At 31.8% G+C, this 18825-nt stretch overlaps 3 protein-coding genes across 8 annotated transcripts; 1 reads left to right on the top strand and 2 right to left on the bottom strand.

The window, feature by feature from the left end:
• Nucleotides 1-226: 226 nt before the first annotated feature.
• On the bottom strand, nt 227-3562 carry LOC106661842 (transcriptional adapter 2-alpha). Its single transcript, XM_014385540.2, has 3 exons — nt 2798-3562; nt 1294-1598; nt 227-1234 (listed from the first exon to the last, which is right to left on the bottom strand). Exons 1-3 carry the CDS (start codon nt 3455-3457, stop codon nt 1015-1017), a joined length of 1185 nt encoding a protein of 394 aa, XP_014241026.1. The 5' UTR covers nt 3458-3562; the 3' UTR covers nt 227-1014.
• Nucleotides 3563-6985: 3423 nt separating this feature from the next.
• On the bottom strand, nt 6986-16015 carry LOC106661904 (protein lin-9 homolog). Of its 4 annotated transcripts, none has more exons than XM_024225646.1 (13): nt 15960-16015; nt 13723-13796; nt 12795-12961; nt 9601-9764; nt 9430-9540; nt 9226-9361; nt 8914-9054; nt 8680-8820; nt 8422-8601; nt 8163-8369; nt 7942-8103; nt 7757-7873; nt 6986-7694 (listed from the first exon to the last, which is right to left on the bottom strand). In XM_024225646.1, the coding sequence occupies exons 1-13, from the start codon at nt 16004-16006 to the stop codon at nt 7617-7619; spliced, it is 1725 nt and encodes a 574-aa protein (XP_024081414.1). In that variant the 5' UTR covers nt 16007-16015; the 3' UTR covers nt 6986-7616. The 4 variants fall into 4 exon arrangements, with proteins under 4 accessions (XP_024081414.1, XP_014241126.1, XP_014241128.1 ...); XM_014385640.2 differs by lacking the exon at nt 15960-16015 and adding an exon at nt 13032-13634 and having other exon boundaries at nt 13723-13790; XM_014385642.2 differs by lacking the exon at nt 15960-16015 and adding an exon at nt 13032-13228 and having other exon boundaries at nt 13723-13738.
• Nucleotides 16016-16044: 29 nt separating this feature from the next.
• Nucleotides 16045-18028, top strand: LOC106661905. Of its 3 annotated transcripts, XM_014385646.2 has the most exons (7): nt 16045-16321; nt 16388-16623; nt 16738-17036; nt 17101-17190; nt 17296-17438; nt 17506-17720; nt 17787-18027. In XM_014385646.2, exons 1-7 carry the CDS (start codon nt 16095-16097, stop codon nt 17975-17977), a joined length of 1401 nt encoding a protein of 466 aa, XP_014241132.1. In that variant the 5' UTR covers nt 16045-16094; the 3' UTR covers nt 17978-18027. The 3 variants fall into 3 exon arrangements, with proteins under 3 accessions (XP_014241132.1, XP_014241131.1, XP_014241133.1); XM_014385645.2 differs by having other exon boundaries at nt 17101-17438; XM_014385647.2 differs by having other exon boundaries at nt 16138-16334; nt 17101-17438; nt 17787-18028.
• The last annotated feature ends 797 nt before the right edge of the window (nt 18029-18825 follow it).

Raw genomic sequence — 18825 nt, 5'->3', positions numbered from 1 at the left:
AATTTTGGTCTGAAGACAATCCAAATTATAGCTAACCATTATTTCTTTTTATTATCTAAATGTTTTATATATATTATATGTAAATGTAATAATTTGGTTGAGCGCTCCAATCATCAATTTCATTTTTTGCAAGATTATATTATAATTTAAATGTAAAAACTAATTCCAGTATTTTTTTTTATAGTCATACTTTGATTCTCAAAATATTTAGGATGTAACTTTTAAATATCAATGTCACCCCAATAAGGATGGTAGAGAAATAAAAATACAAGTTTAATTATTAATAAATATTGTAAATGATATTTCTAAAACATTTTTAGTCAATATTTTGAGCATTTAGAAGTTACTTAAATATTTTAAGAATATTAAATAAACATCATTGAAACATGGGTTGTACAAATTTAAACAAAAACTTCTAACTAAATAAAAAATATTGCATGTTTTTGTGTTTTAGTATGAAAGACCATCAACAAATTAAAAAAAAAAAAAAATTGTAAAAACAAAATAATGCTATTCATTAACAAAACAGCTCAACTCTTAAAATTTTATTAATTTGTTCGATAATGTAATTGATATGGGTCAATAGCAAATTAAAACCTCTGCTCAAACAATTTTCATGTTTTAATTGTTACCAATTAAGTCATAAAAAATGTTATTTTGTAGTGAAATTGTATGCCGTACAAATAATCTGATTTCCAACAAGGCATGCAAGGAAAGTGAGGAACATAAATTGTAAAAAATAGAAGAATCAATTTAATAACAAAGCAAATATTTCGTTGATTCCTATTAACATGAAAAACGTAATTATGTAATTAATGTACCGATATTAAAGTATTTAATATGTGTTTGGACGTATTTGTTGTCAACATGAAATTTATTTAATTGGGGTCAATAAGATTTACAACTTCAGGCACAGCCCTAATTCAAATATATTTCAAAAATAAACTTTTAATACAGTTAAATAAATAAATGTTTATATCATTTACATTAAAATATGTATTAATAAAATCAAAATCATCTAGGCTGCCAGATCAATTTGGAAGACATGAGGTGGTCGTAAATTTTTCTTGTTTTATTGACATCAATTTTTATTAATTGCCTTGCCTGGGCCAGCCTGAGCCCATTGTTCTTTTTACATTCCGATATTAGCAGCTGCTTGAAGTTGTAGAAAGTCTCTGGTATTATCCTCGCATTAGAGCATAAATCTTTTTCACCTTCTTCGAGCAGATTATATCTGAAAATTTACAAACCGAATTCGAATTTGTTTCAATAGAAACTTAACCGTCGACTTACCCTGGCAGGTTGTGAAGTACAAGCGGCGCGGCGCATCTGACCTGTCTGAACCCGTATTCGTCGAGCTGGATTCTATTATACCTCAGCTCTGCTTTATACTTGGATCTTTTTTTATTCAAAGCATCGTATGTCTTTATGCCGCTTAAAAACCTGATCCCTTGTTCCCTGTAGTTGATGTATGACTGAATACGCAATTTGAGCTCATTCTGATGCAAAAGGCTTTCATAAAGGTAATCGAATTCCGGACCAGAAATAAACCTCTGAAGATGAAGCAGAGTTGAAAGATTTTTACCAACAGTTGAAATCTAAAGAAAAATAAGTAAATTTTAGTTATAAATATTACAAAACTTTAATTAAATATCGATTAACATTAAACACAGGAAATCATGCATTCTCCAGAAACTATATTGTAAATTTAATTATATTTAACAATATAAATGATGTTTAGTAATAAGTATTGACTAATATTTTTTTATAAGGGGACTGTGGAGGCTGAGAGGTTAGGGCGTCTGACATGTATTTGCCACCCTAGTGGTTCTGGGTTCAAATCCTGGCAAAACCCATGGCTTTTTAATTAATTACAGTATAAAACATTTATTGTAAAATGTTTGACCCCCCCCCCAAAGGGTAGTTGGACGTTAAGCCCTCCGGTTTGTCACTTTTCTTAGTATTTTTTATTAATACCTTAAAAATCTTAACACAAACTTTCATTTCATGTTAAGAGGTTGGATACTGAGGGTCTCCTTAAGCCTCAGCTGAAAAACATATTTTTTTAATGCTTTTTTTTTTAATGGCCCTATTTCTCATTATTAGCCAGAGCACAATGAATTATTGTATCACTTTATTTTTGAGGAAGGGGTCATGAAAAAATACCAGGGGGTCTGTGGGAATTGAAGGGGGAAGACCCTTCGGTTATTTATTCTGGGTATATTATGCACCCTGGCCACATACGCTTGACTTCTTCCATCTTCCAAAAATGCTATGATTCTAGCTGATGTATCAGTTTAAACCATCACTCAAACAAATATGAAACTTAAAAATGGTACAACTTAAAAGAATCAAACCACCGGAACGTTAGAAAGAAGCTTTACAAAAAAATCAACACAGAAGAGATTGACTATTCAAAGATTTATTTACAAAATCAAATTGTAAACACAAGTGGGAGATTTTATCTGCTTTATTTACCTCTAATCCTTTAAAATGGACGAAATATTGTTGTAAGAGGAGGCAATGGAGGACTGTCTGAGAGATAATTAAAAATATTAAGGGTGGCCACTTTTTGTGCCTTTCACCATAGTTGAAACAACTAACGCATCATCTGAAAGAAACCTAAGGAGATCCTCAAAGCAACATCTTTTTATTTGAGTTAAATAAATTTTCTCTAATGTAAACATCAATACATCCTGCTTCACCGATAGATAGCATGGCGCACAATACAAGAATATGCCAGTATCAAAGCACACACACTATTATTTTAATTAAATGAAAGCATAATCTGCCTTACCTCAAACCTTTGTAGCGCATTGTATGTCTTTCTTCTGTCTATAAGAGCATGGTTCCTGATGATTATTTTGCGTTTGAACCTCTCACTAAGCCTAAAATTGTAAATGCTCGCTAAGGCGATTTTCATCTCATCGATTAATTGCTTGTCTTGCTTGTCGGGTTCGACAGGAGCAGGGTCTTGATCTTCAGGTTCGTAAAGCAGGCTGAGAATATGCTCTGCCTTGTCATCGAACTCAACATCGAAGTCAGACCGATACGGATTGTGCCCAGGCAGAGGGAGATAACTGTTTACAAACCTCCTTCTGTGAGGGATCGGAGGTGGTTTTTTACAACCCTCTTGAGCAAGGAAACTGAGGTGGTCTTCCAATTTTACCAGTTTGGCGTAGTTATACGCGTTGACCTTGTTCGGCACAGACAGGAAGCAGTTGTTGGGGCAAAGCCTGTCAGACTTCCTTTCTTCATTCCAGTCTTTGACCAGTTCCTGAAGTTCTGCGTTTTGGGGCTCTGTGATGAACCTTTGGATGTAACGATCTTCGCACTCTTTCGCATCCCAACCTGTGTACTTCGATATGTCATTCCAGTTATCGAATCCAAACTGGATTATACCGTCTAAAAGTTTAACGTCATCACAAAGCATCCAAATTCTGTTTGGTGCAGCCATTGAAATCAATTGTCGAATTTGTAGAAACGTAAAGATAAACCATTATTTCGTTCAAATTAAAGGAGAAAACTTTGAAAACCAAAGTATACAAACAAAAGGTTCTATTACTGTTCTATACCACTCTGGCGCTATCTTTTGAACAACATGTAAATTAATTGTAAATCTTCATTTTTAGAAAAATTTAGTTTAGATATGTCTTTTTATTATTACATATTTCCAAATAATGTATAATCTCATTTCAATTATGTAATTACAACCCTTTATCCATGCAATAGTAGTATAAATACTCTAAATTTTTTCGAGATTCAGTGTACTTTTTTCATCGATGGATACAACCTTTAATATACACCAAATATTATTTGAACATAATAAAAAATCTAATTTTATTGTTATAATTGTGAAGAAAACTAACGCCTGGTAAACAAATGCTTTCACTAATAAATCCATTTGTGTATATTTTTTAAAATGTACATATCATGATGTTGCAGATTAAGGATTGTTAAGCCCCCCCATACACCTTGCTTTTTTTTTTTTAAACTGCTTTTGTCTGTTTTGTCTTTTGTCTTGATGCAGCCTGTTTAGCTATAATTTCTATTGTGTCAAAAAAAGAAAGAAAAAGGAAGCAAAGAGTGGTTGAAGAAAAGATCTGTTTTTAGCCACGCAAATCTCCTCAAAGAACTTCAATTGAGTTCACCACTTGATCATAAAAATTATTTGCGAATGGACCTCATAACTTTTGGTGAATTAGTAGAAATGGTAACACCATTTATACAAAAAGAGCCCATACACAATGCAACAGTTGCCCAATGCCACTCGTTATGCAATTAATTTCAAACTGTTTTGAATTTCCGCAACTAGTTGCACAGCACCTAAAACAACATAATACACTATACAATTGTTTGCATAATAGCCTCAATTGTGCAATTGGTTTGTAGGTGTATGGGGGGGCTTTATGCAGCAATGCTATCTTTTTTCTCTTAAAACTGTTCAATGTGCATTCTTAGGCCATCACTGGTACCCATTAATCAGTAACAAAAATGGTGCTTTTGGTCACAAAAAACAGCTAAGGACAACATCCTGGCTAAGGCAAAAACTCAAATACCTTCTATGCCAATGAAGTGTTGATAGTCAAGCCATTCGCGTCGTTTTGGGGTTGCTAGCCACTTGGGGCTTTTATTGGATATTCCAATGATTGGTATAGCAAAAAATCGTCTATGTGGTCACACATAATTTTATGTGTGTGTGTAAATGTATGGTGTTTAGTGACCGTTAGTTAATTATTATGCGGTCTGGTAGGCACTCTCAACACGACAGACAAGAATGACACTTCTACACAGAAAACAAACACTATGAGCGCTGAAGATGATCTCAATAAAGATCAAAACATTGGCACGATAAAGAAAATGTTTTTCTAAACCTACATCATACCAGACCTCATCTCACGATCTCCAAATAATCATTAACTAACGATCACTAAACACCATACATTTACACAGACACACGAAATTACGTATGATGACCACAGACAATTTTTTGCTATACTTTTCTTTGCACAAGTGCCACTTTTTTTTAGTCAACTTGCAAATTTTTCAGCGGGTGAATTCCTCTAATATTAACGATGAAAAATGTAAGTGGTTTGATCCCTCGTCTGCTACACCCAACTGAGAGTTGGACAATAATGACTCATGTATGACAGGAATTACTTTATTTTAGTCTGAAAAAAGTCTACAAAGAGATTTGATACCTCATCCACAACACCCAACAAATAGTTGGACAATAAGCCCTCATGTTTGACTTTGCTTACTTGCTGGATGTTGGGGTTTTTGATGAACAAAAACAAGGCTTTTGTAGTTTGCGTTAAATGCATTTTTGAAGCCTTATGGGCTTTCTCTTCAGAATAGATAATTACTTTATTTACAACAAAGAAAGGAACAACATATTGAACATCTATAAAGTTGTCTATGGCAGGATGGTTATCCGATTTTCCTGAAATTATCATTGTTATGTGTACATCTATGTTCCTATTTTAGATTCATTAGAGGTCATAGGGAAGTCATCCCTGTCTCTTGAAAAAATTTAATTTAATTTTTACAAATTATTTATTTAGATTGTTCACGTGTGTATTTTTTTAATTATTTATAAGCTAAGAGTATGTACTATGCATAATGTAATATATATTGTAGTGTAGAAATACAGGGATAATTTATGTAATTTAGTTTGTAATATATGTTAACTTGTAAGGTTTTGTTGAATTTAATTTGTGATTAATTGCAGTGTCAAAATTTTTATAACTATGTATTTTTTTATATTTTTATTTACCAAAGAAAAATTTTATATTTAAACTATTCCATATTTCCACATAGAGGGAATACAAAATTAACAGTTAATGAATAACCAGGCATAAAACTTGGATAAAATAATAAATTCACATATAGGAAAAAAAAGTGTCGTGAATCAGCGTACTCTGTGTGTAGTCCACTTGGCAATCTGTTATGCTCTTCTCTATAAACAAGGAAAATGGTATCGTGCAGTTCAGTGCGAACATGTTGAAAATTAAATACAAAACATCCACATACATAAATAAATCTATATTTTGCCATATTGCAAATATTTCACATTTAACTAACAAGCTTAGTACATATTTACAAAAAAATTAATTCATTAAAATTATTATAATCATGGTAATTATGAGCATATTTGTAAATTTTTGACACCCCATTATTAAATTAAACAAGGGGCATATTCCAAGGCAGTTAAAAATAAGATTTATATACTCGGAACAAAAAACTAGGGCTGGAACTAATCCTTGTAAAAAAACTTCAGACTTTATCCCCTGGAGGGAGGCGAGTTGACCTGCCTTGAACATAATCACATAAACGGCCGAGAACTAGCATCATAGAAGACTGGTCAAATTGAAGTTAATCTATGGGTTTTAGGTATATCTTATTCATATGGAAATTCTAAAGCAATCCAATACAATTTGATCCTACAGAAAGTTATTTATGATAGTTTGATTATAGGAGTGATATGGGATCTTGTAGCCTGTGTATTTAAAACTTTTGACACAAAAGCTTGATTTTGATTCTCCTGGTCGAACCAAACTTGGCAATATTTATAAGGATGTCTTTAAAATTATTGTTTCTGAAAACAGTCTGAAAATCAGCCCAAGACAGTAATTGGCCCACTAGGAAATGGCAGTTTTGGGATCCAATGATGAGGGAAGATGAATGAAATTTCTGAACTTACTAGCCCTATAGAATCTTCATTCACGCAATTTACTTATTGCTTCTATTAGACAATGCATCACTTTAGACTTTTGGGATTTGAAACGGATCATTTTTATTAATTTACAAGATGTCTTTTTCTCTTTTTTCCATAGTACTTTGTAGGAAGTTTAGAAAAAATCAAACCGATAAAAGCAATGAAAAGAGAGACTTGGGACAGTAAAAGCCTCAGATCTGAAATCGATCTGTACAAGATTTTAAATGGAACATTAAAGGTTGAAAGATTACATGTATTCCAGCCCAGTAGGAACCTACAACCTTCCTGTGTGTATTTATGCTGGTTTTATACCAAAATCAACAACATAGCCAACTCCCCTGATTATACCAGTGATTGTAGATGAACCCTGCTTTAAAAACAAGTATTAAATGACTTACACTCAGATATCTTGAGAAAAAAAAATTTCTTGCCTCCTTGAAAAGGCCAATACTTCAGGGTCTGCCAGGCCTTAAGAGATCTTTACATCTTGTTCAAAAAACAATAGACTCAAACTAACAAAGACTCATTAAAAAAATAAACCACTCGTACACAATTAAACAAAGCATTGAAAACAATCTACAAAAGAAAAATCTTACAATTTTCTTGAGAATATGTAGCATGTATTTTTTTCTTTTTTTGAGTAACCAAGTTTGAAAAAGTATACAATTATATTACAGTTTTAAGAAATATATATTAATTTACATTAGAGAAAATTTGTCTGCACTGATTCTTTTATGTACAGTTTTTATAATATATAAATTTTTGTATTAATTTTAATTTCTCTTGGTGTAGATAAATTATCACAACTAACAAAAACAAAATATATAAAATAATTATGTATATATATACACATATAAATTTGTTGACTGAATTACACACTTTCCTTAATTTTTATATATCATGGTCTGCTAGGGGTGACCATAGAAAAAGCACCTATTTCTCCGCTTAAACCGGACTGTATATGCCTCATATGAACCTGAAAAATTGAATCAAATTAAAAGAAATAAACTTTATGATTGATAAATGCAAATTATATACCTCCACACAACTCTCAAAAACAGTTTTGTTAGCAGGTGATAATTTCTTTTTTATAATATCCATTGATGTTGATAAAACTTCGACTTCAAAACTACTTCTATCACTCTCAGATAAACTCTGTAAAACAATTTCAAATGATATCACAAGTATAAATAGAATTTAAAAAACAACAAAATAAAACTCACTTTCACTTGGATCATTAAAGCGGTGAGTTCAATGACTAGATCGAGGATGGGATCGCTAATTGTTGGATTAAATCGATTCACCATTGCTTTGGCTTCATCTAAGCTTTGATTCCTGAGATAATTTGGAGTCATGACTGCAGCCATATTCATGTTTGGCAAGAGCTGGAAATAAATTACAAATTTGTGAATATTTGAAAAGAAAAATTACATTTATGACATACTTCTTGGCAATGATTTTGCACTGAGCTCAGTAAATCTCGTAGCATCGTATTGACATGCTCCAACTCGACAATATTTGAGGCATATTTTTTAACAAACTCCTCCGGTATGGGTTGCGAATGGCACTTCTTCCTCTCTGCTTCAACATTCATATCCCTGAGTATGTTTACTTTGATTCTTTTGATTTCTAACAGTTTACCAAGTTTGACCTAAAATGACTCTTTTCAATAAAAGTTCTCGGCTCAGTTTTGTTCGACTTACAATATTTTCTAAGACAGACGTTGGAAAGCCGTTTCGTTCACTTTGTGAATTATCTGACCTTGCATCATTTTGCCCGCTGTACGGCTGTTCATTTCCCGCAGGGGCACTACTCTGAGGTTTCGTTGGTCTCAGGGCATGAACCATTGAAGTGACTGATATGGTATCTATAGGTTCATTTGACTAAAAATAATACAATTATGAAACAAATTGACACTTAAACCAAAATTATATTTAAAATTATTTCTTTATCAAACATACGAGAACTTCAAAATCAGGTATTGAGTGTGTTCCAAGACCGGGTCTTTCAAATGTAATTCTATAGGTGTCATTTGATGTGTCGAAGGCGTCCACTGACCCGGTGAATAAACCGTCCTGAGGACTTCTCAGTCTAGCTGTCACCTAAAAATAAAGTGTAAAAAATTAACACACTAAACAATAAGCTCTAACAAATTTTAAAGCTAAAAAATGTATTTTAATGATATAAAAATTTACTTTTGTTCCTATGACAAGTTGTAGGGGTATTTCAGGTGGTAAGTCTTTACAACTGTTCAGATCTGTAGGTTTTCTTTGTTGAAGTTGTCTAATTTTACTACGCTTTCTGTCCAGTTCACGCCTTTCTTCTTCAAAGAATGCCTGGAATGAAAATAATTTTGTAAAGAACACTGGTATATAAAATTGTAGTTTATTTTTGTTAAGATATAACCACAAACAATATGACAAAGTTCAAGCATAGTTTTCTTGAGTATAATAAATAAAAAAGGTTCCCACTTTGACATGGATACCCAAAGCATAGACATATCTTACCTGTGAACATCTCCTAGGTTTACCCATCATTCGCCTCATTATGCACCATTCGACTCGAGTGAGCATATTTGTTTTTAATTGAGGGAAAGATTCTTTTAAACAAATCATGAAATCATTGTCGCCCGAAAATAATGCACTAAAACGATAAATAAATTAGGTTAAAAATAATTAAAATAAAAAGCGAAAATTTTTATTCGTCCATACCTGTCAATGTTGCTATAGAACCATTCGTAACAAACCCATTTGTGCGCCTTAGGCAGTTTTAACAGATTTCTTAGCCTCATGCCGATTTTTTGTCCAAGCTTTCGATCACCACTGCAAAATCAAATTTCTGTTAATATTTTTTAGCGCATTCAGTTTTAACCGGAGGCTTACCTTTCCAGTTTGGCTGGAGGTTGTTCATTAGGCTCTTTGGGCTTTCGACCTCTTTTTCCTGGGGACTTGACTCTTGTTGTCTTCAACATCGACTTTGGAACAACTGTGTCTGGAGTCACTTCATCATCAAAAAATAGTTTATTCTTTTTCCTTATACGGGCAGGCTGTAATAAATAATAAAGATGAATAAATAAAATGGCAAACCTATATCTGAACTGTATTTCTGCTTATTTAAAAAAAGTAAGATAGCAAAATTAAATAAAATCAACTGAAAAAAAAATTCTCATTTTATAGTTTAAATTACAAATTATAGTAAATATACATCACTAAAAAAGCGTAGAGAGATAAGAAGATTAAACAATCTTTGCATAGGATGAAATATAATTAGAAGAATAGAAATTAAGGCTAATGAGTCACACCTATAACCTAAACATCAAATTATAAAGAATTAGCATAACTATTCACTTTATTTTAATTTTAAATTATTAATATTTAACATTCCATGGTCTTAAATTGGATCCAATTTTATTCTTCTACTCTTGACTATTTATTTCATCTTCAAAATGTAAATTGGATTAATAGAAAAAGTTATGTTGCTTTTAATAGTATTATTTTATTTTAGAGAAATTATGTATGTGAGAAGTAAACTCTTTTGAATAGGATTACTTTACTCATACCCAGTAGCTGTAATGCAGTGTAAAGTATTTAATCTAAAAAACAAACAAATTTAATATCACAAAAGAGCTAGACATGTATATTATTATATAATGTATACTAGAAAAATTGTTCATACGGTCAACATATCCCATATCCAGGTTTTTGGAAAATTTAATTCTAAACAGTTCACATAGGGTTCTCCATTAAATTTTAGTCAAACAGATCCCTAGAATGATTGAAAACAGCCCAAGTTACAATTAAATATAATTATTTCTCAATCCTGGACTTTTGTTTTAAATTTTGGACATAAATAACATGAATATGGCGAGAAGCCAAATGCATCTGACAGACCAAACTTCACAATTAATTAAATTCTGAAATCAGCTGTTAATCTAATTATCAGATACAATCAAGCTATAAATTATGCCATTTCACCAAACCATGAGACCCCACCTCGCACAAAACCATTACAAACCCTCAAAAATATAGACAAGCTTGCATACTCCAAGGCGTACAAAACTGATCAAAAATGAACCCACTTGTAAACAGAAACAACAAATTCAATGCTATTTTTTTTACACAATTCAAGACATTGTACAGTCTTGTCTGAACTAACTTGAACCGACCCCTGTTTGGATAAGTTGAAAAACTTCGCATGCAATGACACGAGATTTAATTACATTGGATCAGAGGCTAGACTCGGAAAATCTTGTCATTTCTGATCATTTTAGTCAGCCAATCTTTGCTGTCTTGAAATATCAGATGTATTATGGCTTCACGCTATCTTTGGTGGGTTTAAATTTTTAATTAAAAAAGGTTTAAAATCTGAGATTAGTGAGAAGTCAAAATCTGAAAGACTAAAACAGTGCGGATGTTTGGAAACAACCAAACTAAAGATTAATAATTTTAAAGGTGAAAGTTAACGAAATCAGCAGTAGAGTTTGGTCTGGGTCAGGCCACAGTAACTGACCAATATATTTCCTTCCTGACTTCAGAAGTGTTCACATTTAGGGGGACTTACAATGATGGTCATGATGATAATACTGATACACTCCTCCCATCTTTCATGAAAAATTTCGACTTAAAGGAAATCACAAAGATCCAGGAATGAACATGACGATAAACCAAAACATATCTGACATTAAATCAGTGAGGGTAGGCAGACCAAAATGTTCAATGCCTTGGAAAATTGTTCATGTAGGGTGATCAAAATGAGGTCCTCACACCTTTCAAAAAATTAAAGATGCATGACAATGGAAATCGAACAGGTCCAGAACTGAAGATGGCCAAAAAGGCCAAAAACCAAAACATATCTGACACTAAAACAGTGACAATAGGCAGACAGAAATGTCAAAATATGGTCCTCCCTCCTTTCACAAAATTAAAAGTACTCGACTTAAAGGAAATCACTTAGATACAGGACTGAAGATGGCCAAAAACCAAAACAAATCTGACACTAAAACAGTGATGATAGGCCGACCAAAATGTTCAAAATCAATGAACTACGGTTCATCACATTAAGGGTGAAAATGCAACAAAATCAACAGTAGAGTTGGGAATGGCCACGATAACTGACGATTCTTACTAATGAACTGTAATGGGAAAATATGAAAATCTATACTTCACAAGCTAAAATATACTTTTAGACCTTGGAAAATTGTTCGTATAGGATGATCACAATGCACGATAAAAAAGGGTGACTCACATCTTCCAAAAAATTAAAGATGCTTGATATAACGGAAATCGCACAGGTCCAGGACTGAAGATGGCCAAAAACCAAAACAAATCTGACACTAAAACAGTGATGCTAGGCCGACAGAAAGTTTAAAACTGATCAAACTTCAGTTCACCAAGTTAAGGGTGCAATAAAACCACCAGAATAGTTGGGTAAGGTAATAACTGACGACTCTTACTACTGAACTTTAATAGAAAAATAGGTAAATCTTTACTTCATGAACTAAAAAAAAATCTTCTATACCTTGGAAAATTGTTCATATAGGATGATCAAAGTGAGATCCTCACACCTTTCAAAAAATTAAATATGCTTGAGTTAATGGAAATCGCACAGGTCCAGGACTTAAGATGGCAAAAAACCAATACAAATCTATCACTAAAACAGCAATGCTGGCAGACAGAAATGTTTAAAAATGATCAAAATTCAGTTCACCTCGCTAAGGGTGAAAGAGCAATAAAATCAACAGACGAGGTTTGCTTGGGTAAGGTAATAACTGATGATTCTTTCTGCGTAACCGGAAAATATAAAAATCTTTACTTTGCAAAATAAAAATTTAAAAATTCTTCTAGGCTTTGGAAAATTATTCACAAAGGATTATCACAATGAGGTCCTCGCACCTTTCAAAAAATTAAAGGTTCTTGATTAAATGGTAATCGCAAAGATCAAACACTGATAGTGTAAAATTGAAACACAACTGAGACCAAAATAATTAGAAAAATATTTAACTACCTTCTATAATTTGTAAATAAAGTTTGAAAAAATGGCATAATGATATAATAAAATGAAAACAAATTTTACTCACCATTCCCCTTCGATTGAGAGCCGGCATATTCCCTTGAGGTTTCGGAGGGAGAGCATCTCCGATCCGATGGAGACCGAGAGAAGCAGGCCCAAATTCTTCTTCCATGGGTTCTTCTTTTATTTTTGTCGGGAGCCCGTTTTTAAAAGACAGAAGAGCTTCCGAGGCGTCTGTAATTAAAATATTCCATCAGTAAAACTGTTTATTGTCCATAATTTGAAATCAAACGTATATAATTACACTTGATCCTTTCCTCTTCCTCATACATGACTCTCGGATAAAGTTTAGGACTGTTTTGACAAAAGAAAACGTTTTTGGGCCTGGGACAGTGGGAAAAGGCCGACTTTCCGCCAGTGGGGCGTTTTAAAAAATAGAACGGTCAATTCGGCCAAGCCGGCTTCGCGTCAATCTCCGTAGAATCGGACCCAACTCGTAAACTGTTAAAATGTCTCGTTTTAAAAGTCAGTTTTACGTGCCATTTTCATAACAGGTTTTCCCTGATTGCTTAACACCTCACTAATGCATAACCTAAGCGGTCCGAGTCAATATAAAATTAGATATTTCCCTGACAAGCCATAATTAGGAAGGGACAGCCCGAGTCTGTGAAATATTTTCGAATTTCTCCGACATCTAAGCTTTATTTTAGTGTGGGTCGCGCGGCAGGGTCAGAATCCAATATAATGTCGAAAATAAATTTCAGAATTTAACTAGGTCCCGCCCAGAGAGGAACAGTATTTTGAAATTTATATATCGACAATTCGAATTGTGACAAGAAACCTTATTAAATTTCTCCGAAACGGAAAGAGGAAACTGTTTCAATTCACCCGATTCAACTTCGACAATCTTTCCAGAAGGATATGAAAAAAGAGAAAAATTATTTAGGACGTAAATTCAAATAGAAAGTGACGAAAATTCGTTGTCTTATACTTACTTTCGAGTTCATCCGCCATTGTTGACGTAGAGACGAAAGCAATCCAAAACAATCTGAACAGATTATACTCGTCTCTAGAATTAACACGAAAATAAATCCCACTCTTTCACAACGATTACAAAATTAATATATTCCATAAATATTGTATGTAATTATTTTATTGTTTGCAAATTTTACTGATAGTATAATGCACCGTAACGATTCGTAGAATGGACTGAGAAAGCGGGAATTTCAATTCGGACTTGTGGAGTTTCATAGATATAGTTTCAGAGATATTTATTTAATATTTGCACAAATTTATGCTGGCAGATGCCCTAAATACAATATACAATATATTTTGCGATAAAAAAATGCAAATTTGTCCAAATTAAAAAAACTATACATTTGTAATTAAAAATAAGAGCTAATTATTAATAAATATTAGAGATATCAAGTTATAATATACATAGAGATAAATAAGAAGTAGATGAAAGGACAGAGATAAAATAAATATTTAGATATATATGTTATAATTTTAGTCAATTATATATAATTTGTTGTGTATTATTATTATTGTATTATTTTAATTTGGAGTAAGTTTTCAATTTATATCCTTCTTAGATAAATTATTTCTATTATAATTACAACTAATAATAATTATAAACTATGCTTATTAATACAATTCTACTTTAACAACAATTTAAGATCCATTATAATCATAGTGAATTTTTTAATTTAATTTAATTTAATCAATTAAGATATTTTTTGCATAATTTAAATTATTTTACAATTTTACACAGATAGAAGTTAATTTAATATGTAATTTTTAGAAATAAATTAATAAATATATCCCATAATTTAACCAATTGTCAAGTTGCATGCATAAATAATAAATATTACTTAACACAGCATTAGAATGATTATAATGAACATTTTATATTCTTCCATTGAAGAAAAAAAAAACACTATGTCTTGTTAATAGCTGAGGTATTTTTGTATTAAAAGTATCAAGAGGGATGAGGAAATGCAGCAGGTGATGTATAATTTAACACACCAATAGTTAATCAAGTTCTTGGAGTTCTGTAATCTGTTGTATTTTTTTGACTTATACCTTAAATTTTAATTTTGTTTTGACCTTTAGAACACTTTAATCCAGAACTGTTACAGTGAGCGAACATCAGGCATTGAAAAATAAAAACACTGTGTACAGTTAAAATGTTGAATTGCCGAAATGAAGAACAGCAGTCCTCTCTATAACCAAGACACACTTTGTATGGCTCCCCTCTGAACAGCAAAGATATAGATTTTTTACTCTTTAAAAACTTTGTATCACTCGAAAAAGTTTTTTGCCCTGCACAAAATACATCCTTTATATTTTACGGTTTTTAAATTAAGAAATAAGAAACAACTGTAACCTTGTTCTGCTGCACAAGCAACATACTTTCAAAGAATAACTAGCTTTTCTTTGTGAGAGTCTAATGTTTTGAATTTAGTATGAGTAGGAAAAAAACAATGTTCAGCAAATAAATAAATAAATAAATAAAAAAACATTCAGTCAAACCCAACTTTAACCTAATAAAAAAAAGAAGAACAAGAAGAAAAAAAAGAACAACTTATGTTACAAATTACGTTGAATTTTTATTTTTTGTGTGGTTTTTTATTAGCTTAAAGTTGGGTTTTACAATTTCCTTTTTTTTTTTGTCTGTGTTAGGGTTGATAATTTGTCCAATTTTTCTGTTTTGATACTTCACTCTGTTTATTGTTTCTTTTTTGTGTGTTTTGTTTCGTTTTGATTTGTTTTTGAGCTTTTTTATTAAATTAAAGTAGGGAAATAAATTTTAGCCAGGTTAAAAAGGAATTACAACAAGATTTAATGCCTCCTTGCTCCCCTTTTTCACACTGCCATCACTTTGCCCCATTTAGCATAAAATTTCTGCATTTTGGCTTGATGCGATTAAAAAAAGGTATGCTGTTAGAAAACTTAATGAACAAAAAAGTTGTTATAAAATTTGAAAAGCTCTTCCATGAATTTTTTCAACAAGGTTGTAATTTTTTTTTACAAATTTTAAATTCAGCAGTTTTTGATTTTGTTTCCAAAAATGGAAATTTAACGCTCTTTTCAATGCTTTTTTTTGATTTCCCTAAAAATGAATAGTTCAAAAGCTATGAGTAGATTTATGAGGAAACATATAGATGGTCGAAAAAACATAATATGATGAATATCTGCTGTTGAGAATCGGACCATGGTTCATACAAACATTTTTGTTGCGTTTGAGGTGTAAATGCATCTGACGAACATTGTCATACGAGTAGTGAATCATCCTGTTTATACACTGTATTTCAACCCGAACTGGTTCCATTTGCTAAATTACATTAAAAACACATGATATAGAATGTTTACTTTGTACAAAGTTTTGTTTAACATAATAGTTGTAAGCGATCTGTTGAAGCTTTATTCACATTCTAACTCTGGTTTAGATGAAAGTTTGGAAACTGATTTTAATTATACACACTGGTGCAAAGAGAAATCTAAGCACCTTTCCTCAAGAAAAAACAATCTCCTTCCTCAGACAGTCCCTATCCCGTTATTCTCCAAATTAATTTTATCGTGTCATTTCTGGTAATATAAATAGGTAAAATTGCATTATATGCTGATAACACAATGCAATTATTTAATTCACTTTAGTAAAGAGGAAGATGATACGTCTCCAAAAGTGTGGTTTAAGAGAAGCAGATTTTCGAGTAATGCGTTTGAGGAAGTTCAACTTGGAATGCACTATCGGTTACCGGACAACAGAGTCTTTGTCACACCTCATCATTCTTTAGTAATAAATAATGTTACAAGAGATGACGAAGGTATTTATTACTGCTATAGAAACTACACTGAAGATGTTAAAGTGACTTTCAATTATATGGTCGATGGTAAGACTTATGATTACGACCATGATTAATAATTTCTAAAAAATCAACAGTGAACTATTCATGCTAAATCAATTTAAAATATTATTTCTTTTTAATTTAAATTTGTTTTTGCAGTGATTGATCCAAATGTATCGGCTGTTCGTTCAAGTGCAATAAACTGGCCAAAGTTCGAGCAAAGATATTATTCAGAAATTAATTCTGAATTTAGAAACAATCATGGGGAGTTTGAGTTGCTAAGAAATTTAGGCTTTACGGTTAAAGCTCAAGGGATCTGGGGCAAATGGTTGCCGTGCCAAGGTTGTACCCAAACAAGAAAGCGTATTGCTGAATGTCACCTTTTTCTAAGGCTGAAAGGGAGAAAACACAATCTGAAATATTTATTCGGCCAGTTTAATCATGGAACTACATTAAAAGTGACTTTATGGAAACTTTCTTTAAGCGATTAATAACAAACATTAACATTAATTTTTTTTAAAGCCTGAAGTTAAAATTACACCACGTGAAAATGAACTACCAGAAGACCAAGCTTCAGATGCACATTTTACATCAGTAGCTAAAGAGGACAAAGTAGGGCAAAATGTTTCTGACAGAATAAAAACATTTCTTAACAATGTTGATGAACTGTCATGTTTTTCTCTCGATTTTACTGATCTTTTTCCAAACATTTCAAAGAAATTGAAGGGTATAAGCGATTTTGTGATACACGAAACCTGCTACGCTCCTTGTCGGTTTTCGTCTGGTGCCAACTTTCTGCCAAAATACAAGAACACGATTACTCTTCAAGAAGGTGAACACATTACTCTCAAGTGTCCTGAGTGAGTTTGAAACAAATGAATACAAAATTACAAGAAAGAATTAAAAACAGGATAATTTTATTCACAGAGCGTCATTGAAAAATGAAGTCGTTTGGAGAAGGGACGGATTAACTATGTTTAAGAATTCCGACCAAGGGCATGTTTCAATTGATGCCTTTTCTAATCTCTGCATTGTGTCTGCCAATAAACAAGACGAAGGAAATTACACTTGCTACATTGACAACAAAAAAATACAAGAAATAATTATATACATTACAGTAAGATCAAAGTTAACGCAAGAAGGTAAAGTTAAAAAAAAATCAGCAGTTTCAAAATGCAAAGATGCTAATGTTGAAATATCGTTTACAGCTTTTGTACGTCACATGCAGTATTTGGGATTCATTTTTCTTTTTAGCATTATATTTTACATAGCCGGAGTTATTATTGCGTGCTCAAGAAAAAGTGAATTTAGGGAACTCGAACCAGAGTTTTTCATAAGGAAACCAAAGTACGCCTATTGGAAATTAAAGCAGTCACAATTAGAAGAAAAAATCAACTAAAAGTGTTTCTTTACTTTACAATATACTTGTACAATATGCACAGAATAGGAGGATTTTTCCTCTATCGTTGCAAAGAGAAAAATGTTGACACAGAATAGAATTGTATTAGGTAGATCAAACTATGTGAATGAAACAATATGGTGTGATAGTAACTATCATCATCGACAATCACTAATTGTACATATACGAGGTGAATTTAACTTCTGTCCCCCCCCCTATACTTTTTTTTTTATTGAAGCATATTTGTTAAAAACCCAGAGATACATACATTTTTGTTTTTTAACCAGTTTCTCATGAAACAAAAAGTTTTGATCTGAATATTCCAGGTTAATGGGATAATTTTTTGATGCTGAATTCAACGGTTCTCATTTGAAGCAACCATTCTCAAGTTATTGGCAAAAAAATGTTTTTTTCCAAATATTGTTTTTTTGTAAAAACAAAATCTTCCCCATTTTTTCAACCGATCACCAATGTATTTATTTATCTTTTTATTTGATAGTAAATTAATTGCTCATAGTACTGAAAGAAAAATTTCACACCAATTTCTTAATCAACTAGCAGGACGCTCCAGATGTAGCTCATTAAAGCGCAATTCAGCCTCATGCAAATTTCAGTCCACATTCTGAAACAGTAAAATCATATCCAGTTTTTCTAATGTACCAGATATTTTTATGATTTGTATAGAAAGTTAAAAAAAAATAAAATAAACTTTAGTGAGTTGGTTTTTAAGATAAATGTTAACCTATTTATTAAAATATTTCAATATTTTTTGGGGGGAATTATTCAAATGCTTCAAAGGCCAACAAATCAATTTTTATTTATGCTGTTAAATTAATTTCTTTAGGTGC

Source organism: Cimex lectularius, unplaced genomic scaffold, assembly GCF_000648675.2.
Source record: "Cimex lectularius strain Harlan isolate CLEC.00 unplaced genomic scaffold, Clec_2.1 scaffold34, whole genome shotgun sequence".
Lineage (NCBI taxonomy): Eukaryota > Metazoa > Arthropoda > Insecta > Hemiptera > Cimicidae > Cimex > Cimex lectularius.
Note: the sequence above shows the minus strand (reverse complement) of the source record. Positions and strands in the feature narration are given on the sequence as shown.

Coding starts and splice junctions, on each gene's coding strand:
- LOC106661842 (XM_014385540.2), bottom strand. CDS start 3,457: ATGGCTGCACCAAACAGAATTTGGATGCTTTGTGATGACGTTAAACTT. Junction 1,599..2,797: donor ATGCGCTACAAAGGTTTGAG/GTAAGGCAGATT, acceptor ATTTTTCTTTAG/ATTTCAACTGTTGGTAAAAA. Junction 1,235..1,293: donor GTACTTCACAACCTGCCAGG/GTAAGTCGACGG, acceptor GTAAATTTTCAG/ATATAATCTGCTCGAAGAAG.
- LOC106661904 (XM_024225646.1), bottom strand. CDS start 16,006: ATGACAATGTTCGTCAGATGCATTTACACCTCAAACGCAACAAAAAT. Junction 8,104..8,162: donor TGCAAAATCATTGCCAAGAA/GTATGTCATAAA, acceptor ATTTATTTCCAG/CTCTTGCCAAACATGAATAT. Junction 7,695..7,756: donor TTTTTGAGAGTTGTGTGGAG/GTATATAATTTG, acceptor TCAATTTTTCAG/GTTCATATGAGGCATATACA.
- LOC106661905 (XM_014385645.2), top strand. CDS start 16,095: ATGTTTACTTTGTACAAAGTTTTGTTTAACATAATAGTTGTAAGCGAT. Junction 16,624..16,737: donor TTTCAATTATATGGTCGATG/GTAAGACTTATG, acceptor TTGTTTTTGCAG/TGATTGATCCAAATGTATCG. Junction 17,721..17,786: donor ATCAAAGTTAACGCAAGAAG/GTAAAGTTAAAA, acceptor TATCGTTTACAG/CTTTTGTACGTCACATGCAG.